Below are 21,572 nucleotides of genomic sequence, written 5' to 3' on the forward strand. Positions count from 1 at the left end.
TTTTGTTTAACAACAATTTCTTGATGATATCTAAAGCAAAGTTTTGTTCAGTTCGTCTGAAACATTTAAAATCATTTTTTGTTGTCAAGAAATATAGAGGTAAGAATAGCTAGGCTAGGTGTTTGAACTTTTAGCTAAGGAGCATGCACAGTCAGAGATGTGTTGAGCATCGAGTCATTCTGTCCACTTGAATAGTGGCTGCGATTATATTTATAAATACTACCTGATCAAAACCATGCGATTACAAGCAGTAATCTTACCCTACTTAACGCAAAGAGGTTGTTACTGTTGTTACATTGACCTATTTGTCAAACTCTACTCAGCATCTTACAATTTCCAAAAACCATGTAAAATGTAATGTGATGTAAAATTTCAGCCAATATTTTCCTCAGCATCCAAAATAATTTTTGGTAATAATTAATAATTTAGTCTTTTACATATAACTTAGTTTTTTAGTCAATTATTTTAGGTACTTTGTAATACATTTGTTCTAATAGTTGACCTATGTGTAATTTCTCATGATAGTTTTAAGCTGTTGAAGGTATTAAACAGAATCCATCGTTTGTTTTGACATCATCAAGTCGTTGGCACATGCGCTCGTTCACAAACAAGCCGCCATATTTGTATAAAACGATTGTCATTCTCTTATTTAAGAGTATTTTTTGGTGTTGTTTTGATACAATAATAAAAAAATTGCAAACAAGTGCATCGTTTTCAAAAATTCATTGCAGAAGCTTCGTGCTTTTAACGATAAAGTTGTCTATAAAGATGGCCGACAACGATAAAATGACGTCACCAAAAAACAAAGGATACAGTTTATCCTTTGAAAAATGCTTACTTGAGCACGTGACGTGTTTTGACAGAAGTCATATGTAGAAGATTGGCTGCAATTATATTTGCAATTGATTATTATACAAACCCTAAAATATTGTATTATGATTTCTCAATTGTACAGAAGGTTTAATAATGTAGGTCAGAAATATTGTATATAATCCCAGACAGTAGTTTATTACAGTAATGAGCCTGCATGTTCACATTAGATGCCAACCATAGAGATACTAGGCCTATATAGAGATGTCAGCCGCAGAGATACTATATAGAGATACCATTTATATAAATACTATAAAAAGATGCTACAAAATGCAACAAGCCTGAACATGAAATGGGAGCATCAGTACATTGATACTTTTATTGAAAATCAAATTTTGAATAGGATGAACTTTTAGCCTACATCAACTACAAAGTTTTTTAAAAATTTTTATCCATTGCAAACAGATTTTATACATCGAGTTTATATAAAAATATTATATACCTAAATTTAAGCAAGAACAATCCATTAAATACACAGGAATTTTACATTTGCTGAATATAGCTAGCCAAATGCACAGCTTGTCCATTTATATCAATGGGCACCTGCTTGTAGGTGCCCATTAATGTAAATGGGCACCTACTTGTAGGTGCCGGAACCTTTGAATGAATCCTTGTTATCATCAGTTAGTAATGCTCGAGGTCACTTGTTTATCTCAGGTTTTTCCATTTAGCATCGCAATGCCGGTGGTAGAGTCCCTGAGGCCTTCGTTAGACTGTCATTAGGTTTCTTGGCGTAAGTAATCCTCTCCCTTCTTCGCTCAGCCTATATTAAATATTGATTTCTTTAGAGGTGACCCGATACATTATCTTTCTCTAAAAGCCCACACAAGCTGATTTGAGTAAGAAGGTGCCAGACAGGCAAGGACACTACGCTGGTCATAACATCGGTACGTCTTCACTGTTACATTTGTTTTATTTTTTTCCTTTGTTTAATAGCCAGATTACTTTAATGCTCCAAGGTTTCATTAGGTAATGCATGCTTTCGCCTGACTAGATAAATAATTAGTTAGCTAGAAAAAAATCTTTTAATTTCTGGTTCGAGCAAAGCAAACAAATTGAATGTCCTCATTAGTTATCATTGGTTCGAGTAATACTTTTAAGATCGGAGTTCAAGGCCCGTCCTAAACAGCATTTCAAATACAGTTTTATATAACTGTGGCTCCCTTTTCCACACTGGAAAGCTATTTGTGGCATTCTTATTGGTCCATTAATTATATGGATAAACTGGTTGCCAAATTTGAATATCACTTTTATGTCGCTACCCATCAGAAAACATGAACCAATAAATAAAAATGGAAGTTGCCTAGTAATAGAGGAACTATATGGGCTGTCTGGTGACACAGACAAGGAGGTTATGTGGAAATTTGTTTGAGGTAGCTGTATGCTATGAAGGTAGCTGTATGCTATGGAGGAAAAGAAGTTATTTGGCAACAATGTGAGAGGACTATCAAGTAATGTAAGAGAAGGGTATCTGGCAATGATTTGAGAGAGCTATCTGGCATTGTAAGCAAAGGCTATCTGGCATAAGAAGAGAGGGCTATTTGGCAATTGTGTGAGAAAGTTATCTGGCATGAGAAGAGAGGGCTATCTGCCAATGACATGAAAGTGCTATCTGGCAATGATGTGAGAGTGTTATCTGGTAATGAAATGATAGAGCCATGTAGCAATGGCAACAAGGAAGGCTATTTGGCAATGAGAGAGTAAAAGCTTTCTGACAATGGGAGATAGAGGTTATCTGGTAATGAGAGAAAACAGTAGCCTGTAATTTAAACATTGGAAAAACAGGCTATCCACTGATGTAAGGCAAGCTATCTGGCAATAGGAAGTGACACTAGAGATCAATATAAAAATAGAAGATTGTATGACAATACTGAGAAAGCTTTTGTGTCAATGAGAAATAACGGGTCATCTATCAACAGGAAGATAGGCTATACTGCAATGAAGGAGAATAGGCTATGTACTATAAAAATACTCGCAATTATTCAATATCAGTAGCCCATATGTAAAATGTAGCAATTCATTCAAACCATAACATACCATATTAATTATTTATCTATCAAGAGTTAGGAGGCTGCTGACAGTTCAGGCAGCCTTCATGTCTATTAATATCCAGTATGAGTAATAACAACGTGCTGCTTGAGGCTCATACTGATCAGCCACTTCAACTTACAGCCATGTACTTTAGAATTCTCGTGCAGAGATGCACGATGCAAACAGAACATGACACGAGAGCTTGACAGTAACATAAATGCTTGTGATAGCAGTCAGCGCAATATGCTCAGGGCATAGCTTATAACTGAGGTATATTGAACAGCAATCTCTTTTACGCCTACAGAGATGACCAGATTTATTCTCGGCATTGCGATTGTTGCAAGAAATTAAATATAAACGATATATTATAATGATGTTTAATATTTACAACAAGCTGAGATAAATACGATTAAGCCAAGCAAGAGGCAGCAATGCAGCCGCAATTAAAATTAACCTCTGCTTGCTTCCATTTTGCTAGTATAATCACATATTTCCTTCTGTTGCAAAATATTTTTTTTTAGTTTTCAAAAAATCTGTCAAATAAAATTCTCTTGATACATTGTCTCTTGTTTAACGACATTCACTAGCTTGTACTGCTTACAGTAGAAAAATAGCTAGGAGTGTTGTGAAATTACCTTGTTACCAATGGCTTTGTAGAAGAGCATAGGAACAATTAGCCAGATGTCCTTCCTATTGCCGAATTAGCCAAGAGCTGAGTTTAAGGCTCTTGTTTAAGGAAATATTGCTTTAAGAGTTTTGAACATGGCTCTAAGGGTTTTTATGCGGTTGATTGGTTCTCTTGCCTGTTACGGCACATTATGGCAGCTGGTGCATATATGGCAGCTGGTGCATATATGACAGCTGGTAATATATGGCAGCTGGTACATATATGGCAGCTGGTACATAGGTATGGCAGCTGGTACATATATGGCAGCTGGTAATATATGGCAGCTAGTACATATATGTCAGCTGGTACATATATGTCAGCTGGTACATATATGGCAGCTGGTACATATATGACAGCTGGTACATATATGGCAGCTGGTAATATATGGCAGCTGGTACATATATGGCAGCTGGTACATATATGTCAGCTGGTACATATATGGCAGCTGGTACATATATGGCAGCTGGTACATATATGGCAGCTGGTACATATATGTCAGCTGGTACATATATGGCAGCTTGCACATATATGGCAGCTGGTACATATATGGCAGCTGGTACATATTTGGCAGCTGGTGCATACACTTGTATGTGCATTACTAAAGGTCGGCTGGGTTTACAACCATCTGTCTCCAGCTCAGGTCTCCGTTGTTTGACCATCTTCCTCGGAAATGATGCCGAATAGTTGTTAAAATTTTATGAGGCAGCGATGACCTAGTAAATCTACTATTTTTTAAGTTACACACTGATGTGCAGGGTCTCTGTCGATATCCGTGCCACGAAGTACAATGGATCTTATCTATGCACCATCGATAGAATGTCATTGGGTCGGCATCGGAGCTGACCTCCTTTCTTCTCAAATAGCACCAATCCATAGTTTTTTTATGTCATCAAGCCGTTTGCACATGCGCTCATTCACGAAAAAGCCGCCATATTTTGTAGAAATGACCGTTTTTCTTTTATTTACTAGCACTTTTAGATGTTGTTTTGATACTATAGTAAAAAATTGCAAACAAAAACATCGTCTTCAAATTATTATTGCAAAAACTTAAAGTTTTTAACGATAAAATTGTCTATAAAGATGGCCGACAACGATAAAATGATGTCACGAAAAAATGAAGGATACATGTACTAGAAAAGTAACATATTAACAAGTACAAATATATTAACATGAAATTTATAAATATAACTTTAAATGTAGCTTCAGTAGTTGTGGTATGCTGTCAGCATAGTCAAATCACCTTTTATTATTTTAAGCTAGTAATAGCAGGAACCACAGTTAGAAAATCAAATTGATGTTGGACTTTGGCTGTTTCATTCTTGTAGGGGAGCTGGTGGGCAAACATAGTTTGGTAGGATCATGAGCATTGAATTTTTATTCTAATCTACATGTACGTCGTAACATCTTCAAAGGCTCTGAAAAATTATTAGCTTAGGGATTCGTTGTGAAGCAATTTGCCGTTGTGTTTATCAAGCTTTACTGTTGGTGGGTCTGAGAATTCTCCCTTCAAGCATGAACATACCTGCCATTGAGTAACTGGTATACCCATAATTTGTTAGCATTACTGAGTGTGAGAGAAAAGAAATTGTATCCATGAGTGAAGTAGGCTGAGATTGATCATTGCAATTGCAACTCCTAGGGGTGCTTAGTCCTTAGCCCCTAAATATGGGCTAAGGCTATCAGTTGACAGCATGTCTTTTTATTTCAATATTTGATTAAAATATTGACATTTAAAAAATCGATGCAAGGCACAAACTTGAAAAATATGTCTGGAATTTCCATGTACCACAATTATGTTATAAAACCCATGCTCTAGCCACTAAAAGTCTTGCAAAAGATCCACCATGTTTCCATCGAGATGCATGAATCAATATAACTTGTAAACGTTTAATAGGAAGAACATTGACCACTTAAGCTTGTTAGTCATGTAGTTGACATTATATCACCACATCAGTCTAATTGCACATCTCGACATTGAGTAATGAACTTCCAGTTCGGATAATACCTCGGCGCAAGTCATATAAGTGACTCTTTTGAACTTTGAAGTTATCCTCTTATCAATTTTGAATACAGATGCCCAGCAGTCATAACACTGTCTATAGTAGATTACTGCGCAGTTATGTACCATTTTCCTATATACTGTGTAAGCTGAGTGGATGAGAGAGATTGATGCCATTAGCATAGTCGATTAGAGGCTGTAATAGCAAACATGTGATGAAACCTAAACTTTGACCAATTATAAAATACGCATATAGCTTCTCCGAATCAATTTGCAAAGATCTTATATTTTCGGAAAATATTACTTTGAATGAAATTTTTTAATTGTATGTTTAGTAAAATCGCGAAAACTTTATAAATTTACTCAGCTTGATTCACAAGTAATGCTTTTATATAATTTCAGACAATTCACAATAATCACAACTCGTATCCATCAAATCAGTAAGTGTGTTGACTAAATAATATAGCATGTTCTCTGCTTTTCTGGGCTAAATACACATCTAATAAAAGCTCTCCATTTTTAATCTTTCCTAAAATGAAAACTTCTGTCTGAAACAATGGTTAAAGGTTAGAAAAACAGTACACCGTGCAGGATTAGAACACCCGATATTTGGCTTTCAACACAGCGCCCTACCACCTGCACCAATCATTCACTTTCCATGATTTGGAATAATTGTACACATACTTATTCTCTGTGATTTGTTGATACCAGTGACACAGTCAACTGCCAGGATACTAAAGAGTATAAGGACCTAAATAGAGGCAAGGAAACCGTAGCCGCTATGGCCAAATGGCGGATCTAGACCCGGATGTGGATCTTTTTAGTTTTTTGTGGATCTTTCAAGTTGGCTGTTAAAAAATATTTTTGAAGTATTTTTTTAAAAATTTGGTGTTAAAAAGATTTTTATAAACTTTTCTTAAAATTTTTTCGTAAATTCATTGTATTCAGCATTGAATTTTGTGAAAAATATAATGAAACATGACTCATAAATACCCATCTTCATGAACATTAAGCGTCGCTGCAAATAGCAGTAAACTGCGTTTTGATAGTATTGTGAAGTCAAAGACCTCTCATCCTTTTTTCACTGATATCAGATATATTAATTACATCACATGCATTCACTGATTTTTAGTCAAATTAAATATATAACAAGTTTTTTAAATTGTTTTTACGCTTTGTTTTAAGATGTACACAAATAATTGCATGTTTATGTATAGTGAAAAAGAAAAATGCACATCTACAGCTTGTTGTGGATCTTTAATGTGTGTTGTGAATCTTTAATGTGTCAGATTTGGCTGTAACAGATCATGGCCAAAATCATTTGGCCATCCCTGCGCCGTAGCGCATCACATGACAGATACATAAGCCACGCCCACTACACTCATGCTTGTCACCATTATAAAACACCTATAATACTTCTGGTGTGATTTGCTGTTTCAGACCACCATATCTTTACGGTTGGCTAGGAGATGAATACTTCTATATAGCTGCTGCTACTTTAAAATTACTGATACGCTCTAAAAAGATCTGTGTATGTTTATCTTTATATTTATTTTACTGCATATTTATTGTGCAGTGAAACGGGCAACCTACCAAGGAGGTTCGAAACAGTGCCTTTACCGAGGCTAAAAATATTAAAAATTCCAACTTAATTCAAACCTTATCTGGTGTATCTTTATTTCCTGTGTTTAATGTTAGCTTATCTGGCATTGCCTACAGCCTATAATTATGAGACGGCTTAAATTAATAATGTTATTTGTTAATAATTTATAGTTTGTTTATTAGGTGAATTATGGCAATATAAACATAAATAAAAAGCTAAGAATGTTCTCCACAGTAATATTATTAAATATCAACTGATATTTGCCTTATTAGCTTGGCTTTGGTATAACGTAGCGGTATTTGTACATTTCATTATGATAAAAAGCTAGGAAAACTATTTTTATATTCGTCAACAAAATTTGTAAAATTTAACACAGTTTTGGAACATATGTATACATAAGCTGTGCTGCCCGGGGAATAAATAAGTCTTTGGACAGAAAATTGTTTGGTTTTTAACGTATAACAACATTTGCCATTCTAACTTTCAAACTACATATCATGAGAAAAGTGTTTTGTGTAATTGAAATAGATTGAGAGAGAAAATAAAAACAACTGTAAAGGTTTTTAAACTTTGTCAAGCAACTTTTAAACTTCATATCATGAGAAAAATGTTTCGTGCAGGTCGAATAAATTAAAAATAAATAAAATGACTATAAAAAGGGTTTAGATGTAAATGTGGAATAATTAGCAAGTAATAGCTAAATTCGGTTGGTTTTGGTACGATTACAATAAAAGATGATTCAGTAGTTATACAATTAATACAAACTGAGAAAACAAAATAAAAATTATGAATATGTTGAATTAATAATAACAATTCTTGCAAAGAAGTGTGTGACTATAAAAAATGTTACTGTTCCACCAGAAGCTATCCATAAAAAATTTGAATACGACGATACTGGTACTTTTTTACAATGGTACAAATGTAAAAATGAGATATTGGACTGTCTTTGTCTGATTGAACAGTGAGAGATTGTAGAAGCTTTTTCCAAAAAGGAGATATAATTGCCCACGTGAGAAGAATTCGCCTTGACCCCAAATACAGTAATCGAACCTTACGAAAAATATTTTTTAACAGGGGCATCGTAGCGCTTGGTCGCATCAGAAAAATAATCAGCGTGTGCTATAGCTATAGGTAGAATGACAGATTCACAGACAGACATACTTTGAGGAATATATATATAGAAGTAGCTATAGGAAAGTAAATTGGTAGCCTTTGGAGTAAAAATAGCATCTTATTATTTAGTTGTACTGCCCTTATTATCAACGGCAGAATAAGAAATGGGTGCCCAGTAAATAAATAATATTTCTTGAGATTTTTGATGGCAGAGTGACTATAAAACTTTCTTCTCCCATATGTATAGTATTTGTGGTCTGAGATAATAAAGAAAGTTTACTCTGTAAATAACAAATACCGCAAGAAATTGCTAGGCAGTCTCAAAAACTCCTGTATGTGTATTCACCACAGTGAGATGGAAAGATTAACAAAGGGCAATTGTTGGAGTGTTTGGAGTCTGAGAGATATAGCACTCTTCTTGTTCTGCTGCAAAAGGCTGCAGTCCAGCAAAACAGATGAGAAGATTCCAGAAGAGGAACAGCAGCTCTTTAAGAAACCTAATGATACGCCAGGTACCAAAACTTATCCCAATTTGTTATTGATTAGTTCTGGAATCGCTGTTGTTTGCAGTCCTTTTGCTGTAGTAATTTTGGCAGCAGTAAAACTCTGTTCAAACTTAATGTTATCTTTTTTGTAGCTTAAAAGTGGCAGCGTTTACACCAGCCATGATTTTCAGAACCGTCTCAACATCTTTTTGTCTAGCATATAGATATAACGATATAGATATAACGATATAAATAGGACGATATGAATATATAACGATATAGGTATGATACAGAGGAGACAAAGTTATTCTTCATCTGTCAGCAGGTCTTTTTAGCTAGTGGCAGCTGGTTCAACTGCATTGTTGCATAGTCAGCGAGTATCAAACCTACCTCGTTGACTAAGGCCAATTTTTTAGCTTGCTAGACCATCACAGCTGCTAATAATGAATAACTCTATTATCTTTTTTGTTAGCCTTTTTTATTATTACAAACGGAACATAAATTTATATTCAGGAGATCGTCGACTTTCATCGATCAATCATTCATAAATTGTGGTACATGTATAACTTGAATTTTAGTGTAAGTCGTATCGTCCTAAACGAGTTACTGTACTGTAAAGTATTGCATAATGTACTATTTGTCTGTAAGTATAGTAGCTCTGATTGAGTGACTATTGAGTGACTAATTGAGTGGCTAAGTGCCTTTCCAATTATTGTTGGCGCTTCACCATTTTCAGATCGCTTAATGATATCCAACTTCATTCTATCATGATAGTCCTTTTTATATTTAATACCTAACCATTAAATGAATTTGTTTTGCGCTTTGAAGTCATAACGAAGTGCAAAAATTTAAAAAATTGACCAATTACACAGAAGAGATAGAGAGAACCGGCAGGTAGAACTAAAATGACTTATCACTGAAACTGAATGACTCACTGATGCCATCCTCCTCCCCACCAGCACCACAAACCATATTCATCCCCTGTGTGTTGTTTACGTTTTTAAGACAGAACTACATTAAATATTATTTTAGATATTTTACATATTTTCATAAAGCCCATTTGCAACCTCAAAATAACGAAATTTGTTACCGGTGTGACCCGGTGTTACCGGTGTGACCCGGTGTTACCGGTGTGACCCGGTGTTACCGGTGTGACCTGGTGTTACCGGTGTGACCCGGTGTTACCGGTGTGACCCGGTGTGACCCGGTGTTACCGGTGTGACCCGGTGTTACCGGTGTGACCCGGTGTGACCCGGTGTTACCGGTGTGACCCGGTGTTACCGGTGTGACCCGGTGTTACCGATGTGACCCGGTGTTACCGGTGTTACCGGTGTGACCCAACTCTCTGTATAAGATTTGTAATAGAAGAAATGGAGGACTCATGAGGGCTTCACTTACAGAAATCTCATCACATTTTGGTAACAGAATCATCCTGACTCCTTCTCCGTTTTAGCTAGAAGCATTTTTAGTTAAACTATTTTAAAGAATAAAGACTATACTCTGGAACATTTTGATTTTATAAAAAATTCAAAAATCATTTTAAGAAAACGATCACCATATGACAAATTTAAAGGTGATCAAAGTTTTCAGCATGCTTGACCAGGTGCAATGTCATACATTTTGCACAGTTCCACACCCAGTATCTCATCCCTTACTTGGTTACTTGAACAGACTTTAAAGAGACGTCAAGACAGAAGCATGTAGAGTTCAAAACAATGGAACAAACTAAACAGTCTCTAACCTTTGCCCTCTCCAATAGCAGTATACCTCCTCGAAATGCTGTAGACTTCTGGGTGCCAGAGATCTGTGGAGTCCAACCAGGTTAGGCACTTTTCAACTTGTTTATTTTCCTGTGTTGGTTCTCACTGTTACTAACCTTTACAATAAAGACAGATACATCAGTCAACTGTTTTGTTGGCACCACTGTTACAGACAACTAGCCAATTACATTGATCATATCTTATTGGTCGCAGTATTTATAGACAAGTAGCCAGTTATATTGATCATATGTTTTGTTGGTAACATTGTTCAGAGACAACTAGCCACTTATAATAGTCATACATCCTTGTTGGTAACATTGTTTTCAGCCAAGTAGCCAGTATTATTGGCCATACATTCTGTTTGGTAGAATTATCAGAAACAATTACAGTCAAACATGGATAACTCGCCCTCGGATAGCTCGAACACAAGGTTAACTCGAACGGTTTCTTTGGTCCGTTCCCACGTAATGATAAATTGCTTTAGATAACTCGACTTCAACTCTGTTAACTCGAACAGTTTTTTGCCAAACGGCTACCAAGACGGTTGTTATCGCTTTAGAAAATCACTTTATCCCAAGCCATAGAGGAAAACCTCAACTTTTTGTAATTCATAGGCGTCGTTATTACTACCATCGGCAAAAAATTTTTGTCAACGACTTTTCTAAAGGTTTCGTGAAATTTGATTTGACCAAACATTCGCTTACCGATGGCCCTTCGGAAGCGAGGAAAAGTGAGGTAACTTTGCATAAACTTCAAGAAAAATCGGCAAAATTGATCTTGGTTAAAACGCTCAAAAGAAAAAGATGTATTTTCTTCTGAGCATTTCTACAACGATCGAGTTTTACCAATTTTAATCTAAAAAACATCATGGCAATAACATCACCTCAAACTACAAACCAATCTCAAGTGATAGAAAGATCTCTATACTTTTTGATAAAAAAGTTTCAAACTTTTCATTAAAAGCATTTAATTTGAAACAAGCCATTTATGCTTTTGATTTATATTATAGTTTGTATATGTACATGTATCTACTAATAAATAAATAAATACATGGACTTGTGACAGTGCTCTGATAACTTGAACGCTCTGGTAACTCGAACACTTTCGCTCGGTCCAGTGAAGTTCGAGTTATCCATGTTTGACTGTAATCAGTTACATCAGTCATATGTCTTGTAGATAGCATGGTTTAGAGACAACTAGCCAGTTTGGTCATATGCCTAGTCGGTATCGTTCTTCAGATATACCTAATTAATTTGGTTCCATATCTTGTTGGTAACATTGTTAGGGAGAACTAGCCAGAGCAACAGCAACAATCGTTAGAAGGACTGTTTAGGTATGCCAAATGTGTAACTAAAACTTTATTTTTCAAAAAGTGCATTCACTATTGGTCAAAGGTTAGTACAAGTTAAGTAACAGAAGCTGCAGAATTGTTGAAACAAATGCTAGTTGTGAATTTTTTTGTCATCAAATTTTTAACTCAAAACTTTTTCCAAAAACTGCCCACAATTTGTCATTGGTCATTATAATCTGCAAGTGGAGACACTCAAGTTACAAGCTGTTGTCAAAAGAATCTGAATTGATAAATATTTTAACCTGCAAGTGGAGACACTTAAGTTACAAGCTGTTGTCAAAAGAACCTGAATTGTTAAATGTTATAACCTACGAGTGAAGACACTTAAGTTACAACCTGTTGTCAAAAGAACCTGAATTGATAAATATTATAACCTGCAAGAGGAGACAATTAAGTTACAAACTGTTGTCAAAAGAACCTGAATTGTTAAATATTATAACCTACGAGTGAAGACACTTAAGTTACAACCTGTTGTCAAAAGAACCTGAATTGATAAATATTATAACCTGCAAGAGGAGACAATTAAGTTACAAACTGTTGTCAAAAGAACCTGAATTGTTAAATTTGCAGAGAGAGAGGAATATTTTAGTAGCCAATCTGTCTCCAACAGTTTCACCGAGAGTGAATGTTCCACTCCTGCCACAACTCCCATTCCTCGCCGCAGAAACACAATGCCTTCTTCAGCTTATTTTCGACCACATTCACCGGCTGTTGACTCGCAGCTTTCTGTCAAAGACTTCAAGCCTGACCTATACCATACGACTGACTGGGATGGTTTTGGTGTAGAAATCGGTGACGGGCTGGAGTATTTAGGAGAGTTAGTCTACAGTCTCGAAAAGGAGGCAAATCGAGAAGGGAGGTGTGTACAGACAATGAGCAAAACCTCATGCTTTTGTATAACTTTCAACAGAGCACTAGTTTAATAGTTTTTGGACTTTGTCTGTTGCACCAGCACTTTCTGCTTCTCTAACATTCCACTCGCTTGTCAAGCTAATTTGGATGATCTGATAAGTCTCTAAAGTTCTGTCGCTAGTTACAAAGCAGCTGTCTATATTATCTTAGCATGTTTTCTATACGTATTATTCCCTATCCTTCACTTTGCTCACTTGTTCCATCTTTTTCTTGACTTTCTTCTATAATATCTTACTCCTCATCATCAGACTCGTCATCTAATCTTGACCATGATTAAGTCAAGTTCCCTTCACTTTCTTCACATCATGAACTGTATTCTTTGTTATTGCCCAGCCATTACTTCTTAAACCCATTACACTTATTTTTCATTAGTTCTAAGTCTATCCTTTATATGATTTATAGGATGAAAGTGCACATTTTGTCTGCGGTGAGATTGCCACAGCGTTCACATAGCCAGACATTGAAGGTTGTTATGCTAAATCAATCTGACAGCAAACATGTGGAAACGATTGAATGCTCAATAGAGAAGTGCGCAGTGAGCATTAACAAAGTCTTGTATGCTGCACCAGGTATGATAATCAATAGCTGTTTAGTAGTTGTGTCTTTTCTTTCTCCGAAACCCTCAGACTATTAACTCTTTTACATATATTTTTCGTTCTCTAACTCACTTTCACTACCTCTCCTTTTCTACTTGTTTTCCCTATTTCCTTTTTCTTACCTCTCATTCCTTACCTCTCTTCCCCTACCTTTTGTCTTTCTCTAATTCTCTTTCCTTGCCTCTCTTTCCTTACATCGCTTTTCTTTCCTATTTCTTTCCAACTTTCTTTTTTGAACTCTCATTCCGTACCTCTCCTTCCCTTTCTCACTTTTCTCCTGTACCCTTTAACCTCTTATTTACTCACTCTCTTCATCATTTTCTCCCTTTACAATTGTCATGCTCTGACTATGACTAACTATTTAGCTATAAACATTGACTCTGTCTACAATAGTGCTTTCATTTTAGCTATACATATCGCCTTTGTCTGAAATGGTGCTTTAATTTATATAAATATTGCCTTTGTCTGAAATGGTGCTTTAATTTATATAAATATTGCCTTCGTCTGAAATGGTGCTTTCACTTTAGCTACAAAAAATTAACTTTGTTGGAAATGTAGCTTTCAATTTACTTATATATAAGATCAGTGTCTATGATATCGTTGCAGGAAGTATCATCCAAGTAACACTTATCGATCAGCAATGTCAGGATGGAATACTCTATGATGGCAGCGTAGCCATAAAGGTCGATGACTGTAGTCCAGAGTCACCTGATACCCACAGGAGCTACAGAATTGAAAGAACTGATATGTTAACCAGAAGATCATGCGTAAGAATTCAATCTTATTATAAGTATGACAGCATGCTTATGGTGGTTGCCGCATACATAGGTTATGATGTGTTTGATAAATAGTTGCAACATAAAGTTGGTGGTAAGATGGCTAGGTAGTCGTTCAAACCTGCTACTAGCTTATGAGTAACTGAAAAAACCTTTATCAACAAACAAAGTTTTAGGCCAAATTATCAAGTTCAAAGCCATAGAATTTCAGTATATGCTTTTTAGGCTCACTATAAGTCTTGACTTTGTCTGAAGTAGTGCTTTCATTTTAGCTATAGGTTTCGTCTTTGTCTAAACTGGTGCTTTCACTTAAGCTATGAATATTCACTTTATTTTAAATGTAGCTTTGAATTCTACTATAAGTATTGACTTTGTCTAAAATAGTGCTTTCGCTTTAGCTATAGATTTTGACTTTGTCTGGATTGGTGCTTTCACTTTGGCTATAAATATTGACTTTGCCTGGAAGAGGGCTTTCACTTTAGCTATGAATATCGACTTTGTCTAAAACGTAGCTCTGATCTTTACTATAAATATTGGCTTGGTCTCAAGTAGCACTTTTACACTAGCTATAAATATTGACTTGGTCTGAAATGGGCCTTTTACTTTACTGATAAATATTGACGGTCGAAAAGTGTGCTTTAGCTATAAATATATTATACTAAAGCATTCTTTTCATGGTCTACCCAGAATCCTTCAGGAGCCAAGCTTCAGGCATCTATAGAGTACAGCAAGAACACTCAGCAACTTTATCTGAACTTGAGGAAGATTGAGTTTAAAGACATTGAGATATTCTGTGACAAGTGTAAGTGCTCTAGTTTTGTAATTACTCAATAGCCGAGAGTATGTACCTCTGGCCGGTTACAAATGCACTGGCAATAAAAATTGACTGATCACCTTTAAAATCTATATTTCTTGAAGTTTGTGTGCATGAGCGCTTGTGTGTTTAGCTATAGCTATTAAAATCTTCAAATGAACAATCTGCATCACAGAAGATTTGATCTTGAACCCTCCCGTTTGCCAGTCCAATTCCCTACCAAATAAGAACTACGAGCTTGAAGGTTTCATTAGGTAAAATATGTCGTTATATGGTACGAATACCACTACCACTCTTTGTTATGGCGCAACGACACAGTGGTAAAGTAATTTAATGTGTTCTCAACCGTGAGAGCAAGTATTTAGCTCTTATTAGTAAGCTTACTCAAGTTAACCATTGGCAGTGTGCCAGGCTAATGGCAAGTGGCAGGCAACTACATTACCTCTAATTGTTTATAACATAGACCTACATGTATTAACTGTACTTAATTACCGGTAACTATACCTATTAACTAATAGACCCAATAACTATACTATATGTATAGTTAATAGGTCTACGGTTTATAAGCTGATTTTTAATAGCCGTGCAACACCGGCTATTCTGCTAGTATGGAAATATAAAACAATTGCTTTTGTCTTTGCCAACGTTTATGGTAGTCTTAGTACAACTGATACTAAACAAAAACAATAGAGCATATTTCTAAAAGTTCTCAGGCTATCGCCATAGTTGACATTTGTATTCAACCTACTGAAACTCGCTTAAGTTCATAGAATTTATGTTTGTTTAAGGCTTTCAGACTGAATAAACCAAATTTAACATGGCTTTTCAGCAAAACCAGTTATTCATTCTTTTGGGATTATAGTTGTGTTCAAACGCTTAACCTCAAATAAAATGCATGTCAGTGAGTGCAAATACATGAAAAAAATATTCCCTCTTAGCTGAATATGAAATTTCGTACACAAGTTTACTCTAAACCTTAAAAAATCTTGAGGCAGTTTACAAAACAAGCTGTTTATAATGCAAGTTATGTTTGAAACATTCTATTGACAAAACTATGCATCTAAATATTTCAGTATATATAGACTAGAATTATCAATATAATTATTCTAAAAAATAATTACGGTATCAGTGTTTCAGTTTCAAATGGATTTTTTTAATTCAAATTTTACATTGACCAGTCGTCAACACATTACAATCTGTCCTTGCAAGTTATGTTTCTTTATCAGCTCAGCAGTTAACAAAAGACACTTAAAAATATTGTGCATGTGTTATCACTGTGAAAGTTAATGGTTTTTACGTTTGATCCATTTTTAACTTCTAGTATTGCTCCTATCATTGTAATATTTTATTATTTTATAGGCAATTATTTCATTTCAAACAAAAATGTTTTTCAAATCATGCTGTACAACAATCATAAAACAAAAAGGGCAACAGTAGTTGCTCTGGATAAACATCAACAGAAAACTTACATAACTAAAAATCATTGAGAACCAGTTGATAGAGTTATTAAGGTGATAGCTTTCATCAGACCAGCAAAAGACTGGCTGAGCCATAGATATATATACCTATGGGCTGAGCCATAGATATATATACCTATGGGCTGAGCCATAGATATATATACCTATGGGCTGAGCCATAGATATATATACCTATGGGCTGAGCCATAGATATATATACCTATGGGCTGAGCCATAGATATATATACCTATGGGCTGAGCCATAGATATATATACCTATGGGCTGAGCCATAGATATATATACCTATGGGCTGAGCCATAGATATATATACCTATAGACCTAGAATCTCCTCTTTACATACATAAACTAAATAAGATTTTATCACAAACTTTTACTTGAGCTTCATACCAACTGCCTTGCATTTTCTAACCTTCAGTTGAAAGGACGATTTTAAATTTTTAATTGGCCTGTGTTATACTGGAGTTTTCTCAAACCTGTACTTGAAGGTTTTGTTGCACTAGTGACGTAACTTCTTACAGTTTCTTTGTTCTTTCAAACCAGTATACTTGAAGATTATGTTGTTAAGTCAAAGTGTGACCCATGATAACCCAAAACATGAATTTTTCAACATGCAATGTACACAACTATATGTATTTAATATATACATGTATATATAGTCATAAATAATATTATACTAAATATACAACACGCACATATATATTTCAGTATATGGCATGAAGTTTTAGCAAATATTTGACTCAACGTTCAAAGTCACCCCAACATACAATGCTTCAAATTTTTTAAAGCGTTGCAGTTGTGTGAAAATAAACATAGAAAGTATAAGAATAATGAAGCATTTCTTTTGTATCGTAATGAAAAAATGATTTAGAAATCCTTTTTCATTGCCCCTTGAGTAACCAAATATAATTTTGCTTAAAATTCTGATGCTTCTAATATACCTATAATAATATTTAATTTTTATCATTTGATATTATGAAATGATCAAATTCATTCTGAACCTGAAACTAATATGATGCTAGACAAATTGCTTTGTGTTTGATTTATTATTCAATAATTCCACCGATCTGCACTTTCATTTATTGAAAAAATATGTTTTTTCAAATTTTAAAAACACGCACGCACCTCAAATTTTTTTTCTATTAAAAAAACGGAAAAAATATTTTGAGATACTCATACTAACAAAGCCATAATGCCCTACCATCTAGCAGAGAACTCCGTCTACTAGTAAATGCCATCATTTAGTTTAAATTGTTCACTGTATTTTGACATATTCACAGACATATAATTATATCTGAACAAATATTTCTATTGTTTTTCTAATAATATATGTTGTATAACATTTCTAAGTAGGAATATACCTCTAAGTTGATGTTATACATGTATAGTGAGAGTGATCAATATAACTGCAATGTTAATCATTATACTAATGACGATGTCTAGTTAAATAGAATATACAGGGTATAAGAGTGTCACACAAGTAACAATGTGGAACATCAATAAATGGCCAGCCCAACTGAATATAAAGTTAGGCGGTGTTTATTGTTAATGAGATCTATAAACAAGTCCTGAGGACCAACATGGACAGTGGCGAAGCACCACTTAGAGAGATCTTGCTTTTTCTCGTGAGCCTTTTATGCTGGATGTTTTAGTGTTAAGAGTTGTAAAAATCTATTTGCTTTGGTCTCTGAAGAAAAACAGCAGACATATTTAAAAAGAAACTTGGCCTTAAACAAAGGAACAGTCTGTCTTTAGAGTTGTTTCTGTAAGTTATGAATAAAATAAAAACTTATTTATTATACAACTATGATAATTTGTTATTCAAACGAACAACATTATAACTAAACCCGTGTTCTCTGACTCACTAGTACCATTACATACTTCAGCTAGTTGAATTATAAATACTAATAAACCTTATCCTTTACTTTATTGTTACTTCTAGCTGTAGTTGATTCACTCGTGATAGAAAGTAAAAGAAGATAAATACAGTCAAACATTGAGCTATGATCAACTTCATACTTGAATTCCTTGACATGTTGAATTTGAGCAAATATCTGTCTTGACATCTGAAGTAGATTCTAACATGCGATGTTTGAAGTTGCCCAGAACTTTGCAGTTTTGTTAATCAATAAATTTGACCTTTGTTTTTTTGCATAGTTTAATTCTGTGGTATCTAAGAGTAGTGGGATTTCTAAGTTTAGGTCAAGGTAACACCTCTTAACAGTTCACTAGAGTAGGTCACCATAGAAACAACCTGTACGGTATTGTCTGATAGTTTTATGTATGTTTTAGATCTGTACATAAAAGCTACACTATACTACCGGTACAAGAAGATTAAAAGCATGAAGACCCATGGAATCCTCTTACGGAAAACCAAACTCCAGTATATGATAAACAAACTTTTCACTTTTGTCTTGGCATCTGCAGATCTTGATGAGCTCATTGTTGTTATAAACCTGATGGAGAAGAGTCTGCTAAGACAAGATATATTGTTGGGAAGAGAGGTGTTAGGACCGTTTCTATGTAATTACAGCGGAGAACCTATGATTTGGGGAAGGGTGCAACACGCAGCTAGTCCTGTTTCATATCAATGCTTTTTTTAGGCCAAAGTCATAGAATAACAATACAGATAATGACTATATAAATACATTAATTTAACAAAATAATACTTTTATTTATTATTTATTAATAGTAAACAATTATGTAATTATTATGTTACATAATGTTAGTTCTGTGCTGTTGGAAGGAGTGCTCAGAGCAATGATCTACATAGTTAAAAGAAGAAGTCATTTAGTCATCTGAGGAGCACAGGCTAACAGCATAGAACTTTCAAGTAATAAAGTGGTTGTATAGTGTCAAAGCAAATTCTTTTATTTAACTAGAGTGTTTATATTATGCAATAATTGTGCAATAGAGTATTTAGTTGTTCACTGTATAGTACTGGCAACATTTAACAGTCAACTTAAATGTTTTCTATTAGTTAGTAGTAAGGTTTAATCTTTTCATAACACCCATTGATTGGTTTAGTTTATAGCTATCACTATAAATCTCATATAAAGACTGGAAATAGTATTGTTTTTGTTATAATTGCAATGATTGTCTTGTTGCAGTTGTGAATCTCATTACATATCATTGCTCTAATATCATTTACCTTACATTGTAGTGACATAGGAAGCATTAACCATTTTAGATTAGTACTGTGCGGAGAGAATAAATATATATGAATTCCCAAATATTGATTAAATTGTTATGAGCACAGGTTATTTTAGAATCATAGCATTGTTCAAATCTTACTCGTAAGTAATGAAATGTTAATAACAAGTGTTGACGGTGGGTATTGGAGCAATGCCGCGGAAAGCCATCTTGTTCGAGTGATTCTGAATGTTATTCTATTGCAAGAAGCAGAGCAGGTTTCCGAATTGCATCCCAAGTACTTGCATTATACTTGCAATTGTGAGTACTTGCATGTGATGCAAGTACTCACAATTTCTTTTTTTTGCTTCAAGTTTACAGTCAACAGAACGGCTCTAAGACAAATCGTCTATAGGTCAACTTGTATATAAGTCATCTTGTTTATAAGTCAACTCGTCTATAAGACGACTGGTCTATAAGTTAACTTGTTTATAAGGCGAGTCTATATGTCAACTCATCTATAAGTCATCTTGTCTATAAGTCAACACGTCTATAAGACAACTATTTACAAGTCAATTAATCTAAAATTCATCTTGTCTATAGCTCAACTCGTCTATAAGTTAACTCGTCTATAAAACGACTGGTCTATAAAATGACTCAATTATACACCAGCTTCCTTATAAGTCAACACATCTACATGATGTACATTGAGTAAAAAAGTGGCAAGGTACTTGCATAAAGAAAGCACACAACTCCCTTATTGTTTAGTTGATAACATACGGTAGTTGTTGGGATAAAGCTGATAAAGATACACTGCTAGTTTCTATTTACAAAACTGGAAAAAAATCACATAACTTTTGGTAAAATCATGCAGTTAAAATGAAACATTTTTGGAACAATGAATTTTGACTGGGTGTCAATTGACCTATGGTGACTGTGTTTTTTGTGCATAGCCAGCTTCTCACACTAGTTGAAATAGCCATCATAAAGTGTGTACCAATGAGCATGCGTACATTCATGACTGCGTACAGTGAATGCAGCTTGCAGGTAGTGAAGTTGCAATGCTTACGATTGATTGCTATGTTGAGTAATCCAGACTAGCGAATTAACCTGCGCTTGCTAAAATAAATACAGGCTAAAATGCACCCCCGAAAGGGATTTTAATGTACTCGCCACCTGGACTTGCACCTGGAGTCCACCTGGACCTGGACTCTGGACTTGCAAGCAGAGAATTCTTCAAAAATAGAAAAAGGATATTCATTAATTGTTTGTTTTGTTATTAACTCTCTTCCCGTATTAATTTTTGTATTACAAAAATGTAGCCAATTTTTATATCATATATTTACCTGTAAATAACGTTTGTTCTTTTTAAAAACAATGGTCACTGTGACATAGAAGTTTTAACTACTTGTAACAACCATTCATATCTTGAGGTTATTTCTGCTCACTTATAAAAGCAGTTGTTATTGTGTTTAATAGTCAGTCAGAAGCTAACTAGTATGGTGAGCCATACTATGGTACCGTAATCAATTTATTCAAGTATAACACATCTTCTTTACCATTAAGGATTGTGCTGGTAGCACACAGTCTGCTATCAGCTATGATATAGAGACTTTGTAATGTGGCTCTAGCTGGAGTTCTGCTGGTATATACACAGTCTTCTACGCTGGTTGCGCCAAAGTGCGTGGCAACTATAACCAAACATGAGTCTCAGCTTGGCCTGGTATAAACATTGCCTTGATTTTACTTCACAATGAAGTTCTTTCTTACTTTACCGGTTTATTGACGAAAAATTCATGAGTTGAATTGATAAGAGTTGTTTTGGTAACTACTCATTCAGCTATCACAATAAACAGGCTTATATTACAATATAACACAAAATTTCAACAGTAGGAGTGCAAACTGTATGCAACTTAAACTGCAAAGAGGATGACCACCCATATTAATGTGAAATGAGTTTCAAACAAATTTGAATTACATCTACCAG

General features: G+C 34.7%; 1 protein-coding gene across 1 annotated transcript in view; it reads left to right on the top strand.

Moving 5' to 3' along the window:
- LOC137386902 (uncharacterized) overlaps nucleotides 1–19,645 on the top strand; it is a 28,290-nt gene extending 8,645 nt beyond the window's left edge. The window contains exons 2-9 of the mRNA XM_068073107.1: nucleotides 1,659–1,757; nucleotides 8,635–8,795; nucleotides 10,440–10,589; nucleotides 12,450–12,738; nucleotides 13,194–13,360; nucleotides 13,994–14,154; nucleotides 14,851–14,965; nucleotides 18,746–19,645. Of these exons, the coding sequence (XP_067929208.1) occupies nucleotides 8,639–8,795; nucleotides 10,440–10,589; nucleotides 12,450–12,738; nucleotides 13,194–13,360; nucleotides 13,994–14,154; nucleotides 14,851–14,965; nucleotides 18,746–19,056 (1,350 nt within the window). The 5' untranslated portion in view covers nucleotides 1,659–1,757; nucleotides 8,635–8,638 and the 3' untranslated portion in view covers nucleotides 19,057–19,645. The remainder of the gene's footprint in view (nucleotides 1–1,658; nucleotides 1,758–8,634; nucleotides 8,796–10,439; nucleotides 10,590–12,449; nucleotides 12,739–13,193; nucleotides 13,361–13,993; nucleotides 14,155–14,850; nucleotides 14,966–18,745) is intronic.
- The last annotated feature ends 1,927 nt before the right edge of the window (nucleotides 19,646–21,572 follow it).

This window comes from Watersipora subatra, chromosome 2 (assembly GCF_963576615.1).
Source record: "Watersipora subatra chromosome 2, tzWatSuba1.1, whole genome shotgun sequence".
Lineage (NCBI taxonomy): Eukaryota > Metazoa > Bryozoa > Gymnolaemata > Cheilostomatida > Watersiporidae > Watersipora > Watersipora subatra.